At 31.9% G+C, this 13,902-nt stretch overlaps 1 protein-coding gene across 1 annotated transcript; it reads left to right on the top strand.

Annotated features, from left to right (window-relative positions):
- Positions 1-10,575: 10,575 nt before the first annotated feature.
- Positions 10,576-13,480, top strand: LOC132718445 (uncharacterized). The gene is made up of 3 exons (XM_060702145.1): positions 10,576-10,705; positions 11,531-11,695; positions 13,290-13,480. The coding sequence occupies exons 1-3, from the start codon at positions 10,576-10,578 to the stop codon at positions 13,478-13,480; spliced, it is 486 nt and encodes a 161-aa protein (XP_060558128.1).
- Positions 13,481-13,902: the final 422 nt, after the last annotated feature.

Here is a 13,902-nt window from a genome sequence, read left to right as displayed (position 1 = left end):
CCAATGCATTTTGCTATATACCCATGGAAGGCGTTCGTTGCCAAAATTCTAGATATGTAAATTGTTCCCTTTAAAATTTACTTTAAAAAATGCGAACTTGCATGCCTAGTATTTTTTTTTGTATTTGTGCATAGCATATATTAATAAGCCTCTTAATCAAATCTTTTAATTGGAGGTTCCCGCCTTTAAACAACAAGTTAACATATAGATCGTTACAACTTACCTAACATTGAAAACAACAACAAATCTTCAATTGCAAACAATACATATGCATGTTTGCACACTTATACAGCGTATCTATATATCTATCTGTACCTGAGATATTCAAATGAAATGTAAAAATCGAATACAGAATATAGTGTTAAAAAAAACGTAGAACTGTAAGAGTGCGTTTACACAGTAACATGTTAAATATGACAAAAGGAGATTCATAAAGATAAACGATTTTAAGTCATGCATGACGCCACGTCCCTCTTTGAGTATTTACGAACTTCTATTGCGGAACAGGTAAAAACCCGGCGCCTTTATGGTCTTAACTTTCATTCTATATTCATTTTTCATTTTAAAAAGTGATTGTTATATAAAGTATCTAAAGGTTTTAAAAGAGAGAGAGAAAATAAACAACGATAAGATTGAAACATAATATACTTCTACTTAATTAATTTTTATTTTAAGACTTCACTAGAAATTTCATGAAGGATTCTTTCATTTGACACCAAATTATTAAAATTGAGCAAAAAAATAGAAAAAGTAAGTAGGAGCGCCGTGTTTTTCTTACTGAATTTCAGAATATGGTTTTCAGAAGGTAACATGATAAACTTTGAAATGAATATTTTAATACTTCTCCTTAATTCATATTTTTAAGGCGTTTTATAATGAAAGACTATCAAACTTATGAAGCACTCCTTTATTTCAATCCAAAACAATGAAAATTCATTAAGAGGTTTAAAAAAAGTTTGGAGACGACGCCGTGTTTTCCTTACCGAATATGAGAGTGTGATTTTCAAAATCACAGGAAGTAATGATATATTTTGAAAAAATAACATAGGAATTAATGATATATTTTGAAAGAAACATTTTAAAACATTTATTTAATTCATTTTTAATTTCTGAGGCATTCATAGAAAGCTTATGGAGGAATCTTTCATTTGATACCAAAATTATTCAAATTAAAAAAATATATAAAAAGTTAGAAGGGACGCCGTGTTTTTCTTCACTTTATTGAGAAATATGTATTATACCTGTCCGTACATTTCCACAATAAAATTTCGTAAATACTCAAAGAGGGACGGGGCGTCATGCATGACTTAAAACCGTTTAACTTGTAAATCTATTTTTGTCATATTAAACATGTAACTGTATAAACGTGCTCAAGATTGTAGTTCTATAACTGCAAACAAGTTTTCTTAAACTCTATTTTCTGTAATCGAGTTATCTTTTACATTTAATTTGTATATCTCAGGTACAGATAGATATCTATAAGTGTGCAAACTTGCTTATGTATTGTATGCCATGGAAGATACGAACTTGAAAATTTGTTGATGTTTTCAATGTTTGGTCAGTTGTTAAGATCTACATGTAAACTTGATATTTGAAAGCGGTGTCTTCAATTAAAATATTGGATTGAGAGTCAAATTATTTGCTGTGCACGAATACAATAAAAAATGCTAGACATGCACGTTCGCATTTTCAAAAGGAACAATTAACATGTCTGGAATTTTGGCAACGAACGTCCTCCATATATACCTAGTTGTAAATCTTGAATCAGTAGCAATAAAATTCTTAATTTGTCAACCATTTTTAGCGAAGTTGCAGTTTTTGGACGGCGTACATGAGGTGCATCTTTTACTGAATCCACACCTATTTAAAGTTTCTTACACCATCCTATGACAGATGAAAAAGAAAGTTTATTATTCCCATAAACACGATATATTTCATAAAATAAGTCTTTCGCCTATACACCAAGAACTACAGCAATTTTTGATATAGGACGATATTTTATGTTGATAGAGGTGATCATCGATTTCAAAATGTTGACGCTTTGGGTGATGATTTTGAGGGTGTTGTACATGATCAAAATACATTTGAAGATCAATTATCATCATTTAGTTAATATGATAATTTTTCAAATTCATATTTCATCTCCCAAATTAGTAAATTGACTTATTAATAAAAATCAAGAAAAGCTTTGATGAGGTTGGACAATGCTATATCACAGGTAGCTTTAAGAGACAGCTAAAAAGGGGACATAATTCAAATAGAAAAATTGCTTTAGAATGCGAGAAAGCAAACTTGTGTTTGCATATCAAGTAAAATTTATGCGAAAAAACACATAATCCATTATTTTCTGTAGGTGAATATACAGGAGATTGATTATTATCATTGACATAGTCGATTGATCAATATTTTTATGCAATAAAGAAATGGGCATTTCATTTATTTCAGTACAGAAAATGGCCAACATATTTGTTTTCAGAATGTTGCTAATGAAAGTAATTAATGCTTCCGAAGGTACACTTTGTTTCCAGATTTTGTGACCATTTTTGCATTAATTTGGTAAATGTAGGTATTAAAGATTTGGATGTATAGGATGCTCGATCATTTTTATGTTATTAATTATAGCTTGGCTCCTACTTGATGGTGTTATTTCTTCTTTCAGGGCATTACTTTATAATCAAAGTGAATTTTATCTTCACATGGAGCATCTGATTTATAGTTTTGTAAGGCTCTTTTAGCTCATATAAAGTAAATTCTTTATTATAAATAAAAATTATCAAAATCCGGTTCAGCTTCTGTCATTAATTTTGCTTGATGTGTTTCTTATATTTTCTATGTAATCCTGCTAGCTTTTTTCATTTTTTTTTGTTTCACAAGAGCGTTAGCTTTTTCTTTTAGTTGGTTCTTTATCTTTTATTCCCATAATTCCTTGGAATTTGCTTTATATGTAACTTTACCACAGAATTGTTCCCAGGTATTGCGTTAAGTTTTTTATGGTATCTTTTGTCGCCGATCTCACAATTTTCCATAGTTCATATTAAAGTGGTATTTTTCGCTTCTAGTTAATGTTTTTATATTCATCCCTTGACAGATAATGAAGAGTTGTGATAAAAAGATTCTACTAAAACTATCCTTTTTTGTAAAAATATTATGTTAAAATTCACATAATTAATACTTCTCAATCCCGTTCCCATTTGTTACAATGTAAAATACATGTAGTATTGAATTCAGGAGTTGAAATGAACAATATGATCTCCTTTTTTGTTTATTTACGTAGCTTTACGTTCTTTATTGTGATATTAGTTGATGTTTGACTTATTTTTATGCTCGTTTGTTTGTTATTATATAAATAACACATGGATTTGTGGGTCACAGTACAAAAATATCCTCCCGAGTTAAATACTGTTACGCTCAGTATTTTTATGTGTTACTTATTTTATTACCCCGAACAAAAATACTATGATGATCTGAAACTGTCAACTAAATCTAACGGTAAAAAAATTAAACCAAGAGTTACAATAGCTAAACTGTCTTTTCCTTTCAAGTTGTACTACTTCAGAAGTTTTCTGTTTCATTTATTCTTCAAGTGATGATATCTGCTAGTCTTAGACATACAATAAGCTTTGTTTTATTAAGGAAACAAAACACTAACCCATTTATACGGTTATGATCTGTGAAATCTGATCCTTCTGTATCTAGAATATTCTTCGCATGGTTTTGACAAAATATCCTATGTCTGTCCACCATATCTGTAACGTTTCACTGATTGAAATTGTTAAATAATCCTGTGGTGCCTGCTTTAATCGTCTGCATGTTCCAGTTTGTCACATAATTATTGACATTGCAATTACTTCCGTTGAAAATTACTTCCGTTTACTTTTTAACTATTCAACAAAAGGATATTTTATACGCGAAAAGCACTCCAGGGTGCAAACAACTAAATTTTATGGGTGTCATAGCTACTCTAGTGATGTCCTATCGTGGTGAACGTCGAAAATAAGAATGAATCGAGAGAAAAAATGACGGCCATTTTATTTTATTTTATTAAAAAATAGACCACGTGACCAGATTTTATATTGTTCAAAAGTACTGTTACCTATGTAACAGTATATAAATAACACATGGGTTTGTGGGTAACAGTAAAAATATCATCCCGAGGAAAATACTATTACCCGAGGCGTAGCCGAGGGTAACAGTATTTTTACGAGGGATGATATTCTTACTGTTACTCACAAACTCATGTGTTATTTATTTTTTTACCCCGAACAAAAAATACTGTGATAACCTGAAATTGTCGACAAAACTAACTGTAACAAAAATAAACCAAGAGTAACAATAACTAAACTGTCCTTACCTTTTAAGTTTTAAGTGTACTTGAGAAGTTTTCTTTTTCTTTTATTCTTTAAGCAAGTGATGATATCTGCTAGTCTTAAACATACAATAAGCTGTGTTTTATTTAGAAAACATAGAGGATATTTGTTTGTTTGTGTAAGATGAAATTTTATTTCATCGAGTGGGCTTTAAAAAAACAGTATTCCCACGAGTTGCGTAGCCACGAGTGAGAATACTGTTTTTAAACTTCACGAGATGAAATAAAATTACATCTTCCAAAACAAACAAACAAATTTTCTTTTTCTTTTATGCTTAAAAACAAGTTAAAACGAAATTTCCATAATTTTAACGTTAATATTAAAATCCGTTTCCCCCATTGAGAGCCCCATTTAGTCGGAATTTCTCATTAAAAACAAGAAGTCTTGAGCTGAAAAATAAGTCCGCCAATCAATGTTAAATGGCGGTGATATTTATTCATTTTATTAAAAAAATATGAATGATCGCTTGTTTTAATAATAAAAACAAACAATTCTTGTATGAGAAAAAGTCCAACCATCCATCCATACTTCTGTTACTTACTGCGAATTTATATATGACCTGGCTTTGTAAAATGTAAGCGGCAGCCATTTTTTAAAGTTGTGTTTTTCATGGGAGGAAAATAATTGTATAAGATTCAGAGGGATATAATTTGGATTTGTAAGTCATACACCTTTTTTAAAGAAAGAAACCCTATTTAAGGATTGTAACAGAAAAAAAATAAGTGTTGACAGTTGTGACAACATTCAAAAAAGGAGCTAGGAAATGGAAAACTTGGAAGCTTGCTCAGGAATGCTGGATTGTTTTACTTATTCTTCAAGTGATGGCTGTCATTGCTTTTCAATTTTTCATAAAACATACGGCAGTTATTGCTCGTAGGATACTTTAATATGCCCAAATGTCATCAAGAGCAGTTTTGCATGGGGAAGGAATGTATTTTTCAGACTGTAAAAATGAAAAAAAAATTTAGAGACGAAATTTGGTGATTGGAATTTGAATGAATAGAAGTAAGTTTTCTTCTTTTTATTTCTTTTGACAGTTAAGTTATTTATCAATTTCAGCTTTGCTTTTTCTTTAAACAGCCTGACATTGTCAGAATTGTCAGCAAAAATAAAATTGAGGTACTACATGGGGAAAATCTTTAAAAAAGTAGTTTCGTCATTGAAAAGTGTGAAATTATATTTTGATAATTTTCACTGTGAAATTATACGGTTATGATCTGTGAAATCTGATCCTTCTGTTTCCAGAATATTCTTCGCATGGTTTTTGACAAAATAACGATGATATCCTATGTCTGGTTACCATGTCTGTAACGTTTCACTGATTAAAATTGTTAAATAATCCTTTGTTGCATGCTTAAATAGTCTGCATGTTCCAGTTTAATTGACACATAATTATTTACATTGCAATTACTTCCGTTGAAAACGGATGTTTACTTTTTGACGATTCAACAAAAAGATATTTTAAACGCGAAGCAAACTACTAAATTTTATAGGTGTCATAGTTACTCCAGAGAAGAAATTGATGTCCGATCGGGGTTTAACGTCGAAAATAGGAATGAATCGAGAAAAAAAATGGCGGTCATTTTATTTTGAAAATAGACCACGTGACCAGATTTTATACTGTTATAAAAAATACTGTTACCTATGTAACAGTACAAAATTCTTAGTCACGTGGTACACTTGCATTAACAGTAAAAATAACTCGGGAATTTAACATTACGAAAAAAGTGAGGGGTAATAATACAAAATTCTTAGTCACGTAGTACACTTGCATTGACAGTAAGAATAACTCCAAGAGGCCTATGGGAAATAAACATTACGAAAAAAGTGAAGGGTAATAAAACTAGTTGCATATTATACGCTTTGGTTTAATAAAACCTGAACACTGATGATTTCTTCTTTTTTGTCCCCTTTCTTTGATGACTTGAGGGCATACCTCATTCCACCATAATTAAGGGGCCTTCTATTTTACAGAATTTTTTGTTTAGATATCGGTATTGTCCAGAGTATTGGTAGGCAAAATGATCACTGCCCAAAGTATCATCTAATACTAAGTATTCTGATAAAATATATTCATTTGATGTGACTATGGAAAGATCGATCGCGGAGTCTTTATGGGCATCGTAACTACTGGTTCTTGTTACTTGACCATTATTAAAATAATTAAGATTATGATCATTTAAAAATTCTAGTATTTCCTTAGCCTCGCCATCCCTCTCTAGTCATGAATCAGGTTGCATCCCGTTCTTAGGATGACGTCCTTTACCCCGTTATGAATAAAGTAAATTCATATGCTACTGAAATATGAAAGAAGATGAATCTACACTGGCTGTCGTCACAGGCAGGAATATCTAGCTTTCGGATAAGTGTTGAGTAGAACATCTGTAGAGGCCCGTTACCACCGGCAGCCGGTGTAAGATTATTAAAGGAACATCTGTAACGAATGGAACCAATGTGTAACATGCAGGTGTTATAAATGTGCAGTGGAAATATTAAAACACATGTGTAACATACATGTATTTTGTTTTGAATGTGTTCGTTGCTGCTTGTGTGTGTGTGACATAATCACATTCCATATGCAAAATGATACACCACTCATGAGAATACACAAAACTAACACTTAACCACTATGTAATTAATAAATAAATAGTTTTGAAATAAGGTTTGATTATTTTATAAGTTACATCTAGTGAACGCGTATGCTTCATCTAACACACCAATTTAAATATGCATGTCAAATTGGTAAAAAAGACTTATCTGACACACGAACATTTTAATTATAAAAGCTCCATTCAGCTGAAAAGATAAATAACTAATAAGTTACATGAGGACGGTGGGACAAAGTCAATCAAACTAGTGGCTCAGGGAACGCGCTTGTTACACGTTGATTTAGTTCAACATAGGCAGATATGATAAATCAGAATAAATATTATCGTTTCCTACTAGTTATATGTTGTACTATATATGTTTTGTCTAAAATGAGTGTTTTATGTAAATATTCTTTTCGTATAAGTAAGTTTCACACGTGCCCGGCAAAGAATTCAAAGTTTCTTACGATAGTTGACCATTCACTGGAACAGTGCGTCGGTGAGTGCACGCGAAGAACGAGCTGTAAGGCTATAGGGTTTAAGCGTTTGTTTCGACTTTGCGAGCTTCACGCGCACGGAACGTCTCCAGCGTTTACAGACAAACACTGTGTGATGGTATTACGGAATGACATGGATGAACGACCCTCTTTGGTAAGCTTTTTTCGTAATAAATCAATTTTAAACATGAATGAATTTACTAAGCTTATTTTTAAATTACTTTTCTATATAAATATATTAATCCAACATAGGGTTGCATATGTATATTTTTCTCTGAAATAAGTATTTCCTCGTGATCATTCAAAATGATGAAATTTGGAAATCAGAAAATATTATGTTTATTTCACATACTAGCGCTCAATTTTGTGCTATAGACAATTTCAGTGCACTTGGTTCAGTGGATACTGTACTGTTCTTGACTATTAAAGCATTTACTTAGCATATCTGAAAAGGTTGCTGTATGAAAACTGCCCTTCAGTGATTGAACGGTGGACAATTTTACCTAAATTGAACATTTTTGACTAGATATTTGTCATTTTATATTGGATAATGAATTCGTGTAAATAGGCGTATTTTTGTCAAATGCGGAAACAACGAGTATAAGTGTGATCTGTCAAATAAAGATATGCGGGTATTGTGTTTATGTCAAATAAGGGTAAATGTATGTTTCAGTCAAATAAAGTTGTCAAATAAAGAATTAATGACATTTAAGTGAGTTTTGTCAAATAAAGTAATATTGGTTTTTAATGTGTTTTATGTCAAATAAAGTAATACGGGTATTTTAGTGTGTTTCTATTAAATAAAGTAATACGGGTATTTAAGTGTGTTTCTGTTAAATAAAGTAAAACGTGTACTTTAGTGAGTTTCTGTTAAATAAAGTAATACGGATATTTCAGTGTGTTTCTGTTAAATAATGTAATACGGTAATTTTAGTGTGTTTCTGTTAAATAAAGTAATACGGGTATTTTAGTCAGTTTTTGTTAGATAAAGTAATACGGTTATTTTAGTGAGTTTCTGTATAAGAAATACGACTATTTTAGTGTGTTTCTGTTAAATGAAGTAATACGGGTATTTTAGTGAGTTTCTGTTAAAGTAATAACGGGTATTTTAGTGTATTTCTGTTAAATAAAGTTATACGGGTACAGGTATTTAGTGTTTTTATGTCAAATAAAGCAATATGTGTTTTAAGTGTCTCTATATTTAAGCATACACTATGGATATTTATTATGTGTATGTTAAAACAAATAAACAAAACAAAAAACATTCGGTACGTGAAATTGGTGTAGAAATACGGGTAATATGTATGCTTTATGTTTTAGTTTTTTTTCTGTATAATATCGTTAATGAAGAACATCATTCGGAGGTTTACACACAGTTAAAAGTATCTTAAATTCATTTTTAAATACGTATGAGTAAATTAGATGGTTAATATACGTGACATAGAGATATTATACACATTGGTCTGCATATGTGTGACTAAGTGTTCAAAATTGAGAAAAAAAATGTCTGGCAATTTATATTAGACATTGTTTAGATTTTATGTTCAATTTCCGCATTGATAAGCATATATGTGGTAGGGCACGGTATAATGTAAATCAAAAGAAGTAATCATCTAGCCATTGACAAAAGTTGCTATTTCTTTAATTAACTTGAGTCTCTTGTTCAGTTCTACATTAGATTAAACCTCGACTATTGTATTACATGTATATAAGAACTATTTGTAAAATGTAAAATATATAATATATTTAAATATAAAATTATGTTCAGTTTAAATGTTATCTTCTTCTTATTCGAAAATAAAAACAACAGTGCAACTGCAATGAAACAAGTGTATGCGAAGAGGAAACAGGACGATGCACCCAAAAAGGTAGCGATTTCATTTTGCTTTTTCTTTATTGGGTCAAGGTTTGAATGATCGTGTTTTCTGTCGTGTTTGCTAGTTCCAAACTATTCTTGTTCCATGCTTATTGTGAAGAACCAGCGACATTCCGTACGCTAACTGGATAACTCACATGAAATATTTCAAATTCCTAAATGAAAGTCGAGCTTTGAGAGGACAGATAAATACTCAGTTTTGTAAACAAAGTATTAACAATTAGGTAAGGATTAAGCTTCTTTCGCTGTCCACTGAATACACTTTATTACTTCAGACGAGGTGATAATCTTTAATAAGGAAAACAACAGAAAAAGTGGTTAGAGTCGCCTTCTTAGAACTGCTTATCACTCTACGCTGTGAAGTTCAAAAGTCGCCATATCACCTTTACGGTGTCTCTCAGACCGATACCACGTTATTATAGAAACTATGAATCAGGTCCGACACACTATATATCGACCATTACCTAAATTTACAATTGCTTAAAATATCAAAGGACTAAATTCGCTTATGCATGAAATATGCCTCGTGCAATAAAATGCGCTAGAAGTAAGGGCTAAAACCCGTTTTCCGGTATTTCGTATCAGTTTTCGACGCTAGCTGTGTTTATTTCGTGAATTTTCGTCATATTTACATTTAGGACTGAGTGAATAATAAAGGCTTATTGAAAAAGGGCTAAACAGGGATAAAATTTGAACTTAAATTACCAATAAGGACATTAACCATTAGCACCCCGCTGAAATTATGTAATGGATTTACTTTGAATTTAAGTCCTTATCAAAGTAAAATGGAGTACACAATGCCACAATGTACACAGACTGGGCAGTCAACAGTATACACGTGATTTTTTACAAAAAGTACGTCAAATCTTTTTTCATTTACTTGACATTAAGAGAAACATAAAATCAAACCCAGGTCAAATAAGGGTAAGCTGTGAAATCATATTATTTTTCTTTCATCTGGTATTTTTTTCCGATTCTATTTTGACTCGAAACACGATATTATCCGGTGTACGGTCCCATACCGTGGTATAGAGCCTGGTCATACTATATTTTTTCTTGTAGTAAAGGCTAAACACTTACGGTTCCAGCAGGTTGTAATTTAACGTAAGTTAGCTGTGCTGTTTTTATTATGATATTGCTTTGATTGTGCTTCGATTGTAACATCTAATTTTCGTACTTATTTCTTGTTTCGTTGTATAGAATGCCCGCCTGAACAACACTTCTTCAACGTTACCTTCCGTGGAAACATGAATGAGGTTAATGCAAATAAGTCGGTGAAATGTCAAGATGGGTTTTTCGAGGTAACTGATAAAAATTCTGAAAAATATGCAACGTGTTCACAGTTTGGACGTTGGAGTTTTGTCCCACAATGTGAAGGTACTGTTCAAAGTTTTATTTTAGAACATGTTTGGTCGTCGAAATAGTCTTAGAATGTTAAAATATACGTTTTCATGACCCATATGTTCATCTGGTTTCGTATACATATGAAATTATTTCCGCTTGTCCAGGTAACATGACGGATATTTTTTAATGTCTGCTGCAGATGTGAAATAAAAAATGAATAATTGTTTTCTGTCACACACACACACACACACACACACACACGCACACGCACACGCACACGCACACGCACACACACACACACACACACACACACACATGTCCTACATACTTTGACCAACCATGTGTTTTATGGAATTTGTGTAAAAGCCGTGTTTCTATTTTACACTTCTTGCTTTGAAATTTTAACAAACCGAATAAAAACCGTTAAAGGAAATGCGACAATTAAAAAGGCAACTATGACAATATCCTTTAGTAATAGTTTTCTATTTAGAAGAGCAAATTATCACGATTATCCAATGAAAAGTGACTTTACAAACGTGCAGTATTATAAAGTTTTATATACACGGCTGCTGTCGATTTATAAAAAAATCTCGCTTTATTCCTATAAAAATGATGCTTGCTGTATTATAAGTTCGTTATAAATATTTCTTACAGGTTATATGGCCTAGCGGCTTGGTTTATATTTTACAAACAACCGTTTATATAGGGTCAAAAATCTTTATAACTAATAATATTAACGTCACGATTATCCAATGAAAAGCGACGTTACAAACACGCAGTATTATAATGTTTTATATAAACCTCTGATACATATATTAAAATGTGCATCACTAAATATACATATTGTTTTACTTACAGAATGCCCGAAAGATGGAGAAGTCATCAGAGGATTTCAGTTTTTCAGCAAAAAGATGACACACCAACGTGCAAGCATGTTTTGTTCTAAACGAAATGCTTCCCTTGTTAAAATCAGAGAAACCGGGAAGTTTATGTACATCAGGAGTATAATAAAAACATGCAATTGTAAGTTTTACTAATACGCCCTTAATATTCAAATATACAAGTAGGACAAAGGCTAAAAAGGGACCTTTTTTTAAATCAAGTCAAAGAAAAAAATTTTGACTTGTAATTTACCTCTAGTGTTCATAATTCTGAGTGTCAGTCCCGGCTTATTATCGGAAATTTGCGTTTTTATCGCCGTTCCTGACATGTACGATTAAGAACGTACCACGCTTGCCCTGAACCAGTTGAAATGGAGAATTTAATAGCACCTGATAAAATGTTCGACGACAAAAGACCACAAAAAAATCGCCTACGGGTACGCCTCGGGAATTGTTTACATGTACGAAGCTCTAAACCAAACTAATGTATAGGCTCCTGCGGGGTAAACACTATTCGGATTATTTCTTTTATAAGTAGAAACATGAGCTCTATTGTTCAGGAGGAATCTGTTTCACCTAAAGAAATATTTTGCGAATAAACGACTGAGCGACAGTTTTGGAGATGCTAATACTTGTTAATCATTTCATATCATTTTCGGAACAGTTCTGATCTCTTCCATTGCTTACACAACGGTTTGTTGAACTTATGACACCCAACTGCCTCTTTTATGAAATCAACTGAGAGAAAGTCAGAGTTAAGATTTACACTGTGTACCTTCGCTTCCGGTTGAACACGAATCACCAATGACCAGTGATAATTGTGTTTGTGTTCATTGTATAGGTGTGGTTTAACAGGATAAAAGCTGCTGTTCCATCATGTTGAAACTATAGATATATGTTTTCGGCAAAATAAATTTGCCCGTTTTCAATCAATCATGATTTTGCTTATGTATTTCCCCATACACAGTCCACAGGGTCATTGCTTCACTATAAACAGATGCACATAAATGTATTTTAAAGATCGATAAAATATTTTATGTCATTTTTGAACATTCAGTAAATCAAACTGACTCTCAATGTTATTTGGCATTGGCCAATCTGATTAACAACCAATTAATTAACGGCATCAGCCTTTCTGGAAAAAAATTTTAGAAGGGAAAAGCACGCTACATCTGCTCTGCTATAATTTTACCACCACCTCCCGTTTTCCTCCTCCTCTATGTTTTTTTATCAAGAGTTACCAATAATTTTAAAATATTTTTTGACAGTTATGCTGTTCCTTCATTAACTAGAGTCTTAAAATAATTTTTGACAGATTACTGTTCCTTCATTAACTTAGATAAGTTTGTAATTGTTGTTGTTGTTTCTGTATATTATTGTTAGGCGGTATTTGTTCACGCAGATATGGGAAAATTATTTTATATGTATGTTATTATGTTCTTTTCGGCAAAATAAATTTGTCCGTTTTCAATCAATCATGATTTTGCTTATGAATTTCCCCATACACAGTCCACAGGGTCATTGCTTCTCTATAAACAGATGCACATAAAACACGACATGTAAAACTTCACATGTATTGCTGCTATAAACGACTTATTTATGCAATCGCAACATTCAGGCCTAGGATTAACCGTCAATGTGTTCTGATTACCAAATTAGATCGATCGAAGCATTAGACTAGATAGTATGAATTGGTTGTAAAAATATTTATATCAACATTATTTTTAACATTTCAGATAAACAGTTATGGACGGATGGTAAAAAAATTGACGATGTCTGGATATATTCCGATGACCACGTTGTACCACAGAATGACACGTACTGGAATAGGTATTTCCACAACAATGGGATGTGTCTCAGGATTCATCATAGATTCCGAGGGAAGTCATGCAATGCGTTACTGGGCTATATTTGTGAATTTCTCTAAAGACGAGTATCCAGTATGAGACTATTTATTTTTAAAAAAGAAACATTTTATGTTTGTTTCAAGATTAATTTGGACCATTGTAATTATATTAATGATTAAATTGCGTGCGATAATGATAAAAACACGGTTGTTTCGTATGTCCATACCCCAGATATCATTTGGAAATTCAAGTGTAGATTTAAGGTCATACAATGTATTCCTAACTCTGGACGCTGCACATACAGAGATATTTTTTTTAAATCTTTAAGCTATAGTTTTATATACTATGGAACTGCTATGATTTGGTTTATGGACGCGTTCAAATGTTTATCAAGACATAGAAGATGACATTACAGACCTCTTTTTTCTCAGCAACATACACATTCTGTAAAAAGATTTAAGCTACGGAATATTAGATATAACTATAATACTTGCCTTGTAGT

This window comes from Ruditapes philippinarum, unplaced genomic scaffold, assembly GCF_026571515.1.
Source record: "Ruditapes philippinarum isolate M1 unplaced genomic scaffold, ASM2657151v2 ctg1244_1_1_1_1, whole genome shotgun sequence".
Taxonomy (NCBI): Eukaryota; Metazoa; Mollusca; class Bivalvia; order Venerida; family Veneridae; genus Ruditapes; species Ruditapes philippinarum.
This window is presented reverse-complemented; position numbering and strand designations above follow the sequence as displayed.

Coding starts and splice junctions, on each gene's coding strand:
- LOC132718445 (XM_060702145.1), top strand. CDS start 10,576: ATGAATGAGGTTAATGCAAATAAGTCGGTGAAATGTCAAGATGGGTTT. Junction 10,706..11,530: donor TTTTGTCCCACAATGTGAAG/GTACTGTTCAAA, acceptor TTTTACTTACAG/AATGCCCGAAAGATGGAGAA. Junction 11,696..13,289: donor TATAATAAAAACATGCAATT/GTAAGTTTTACT, acceptor TTAACATTTCAG/ATAAACAGTTATGGACGGAT.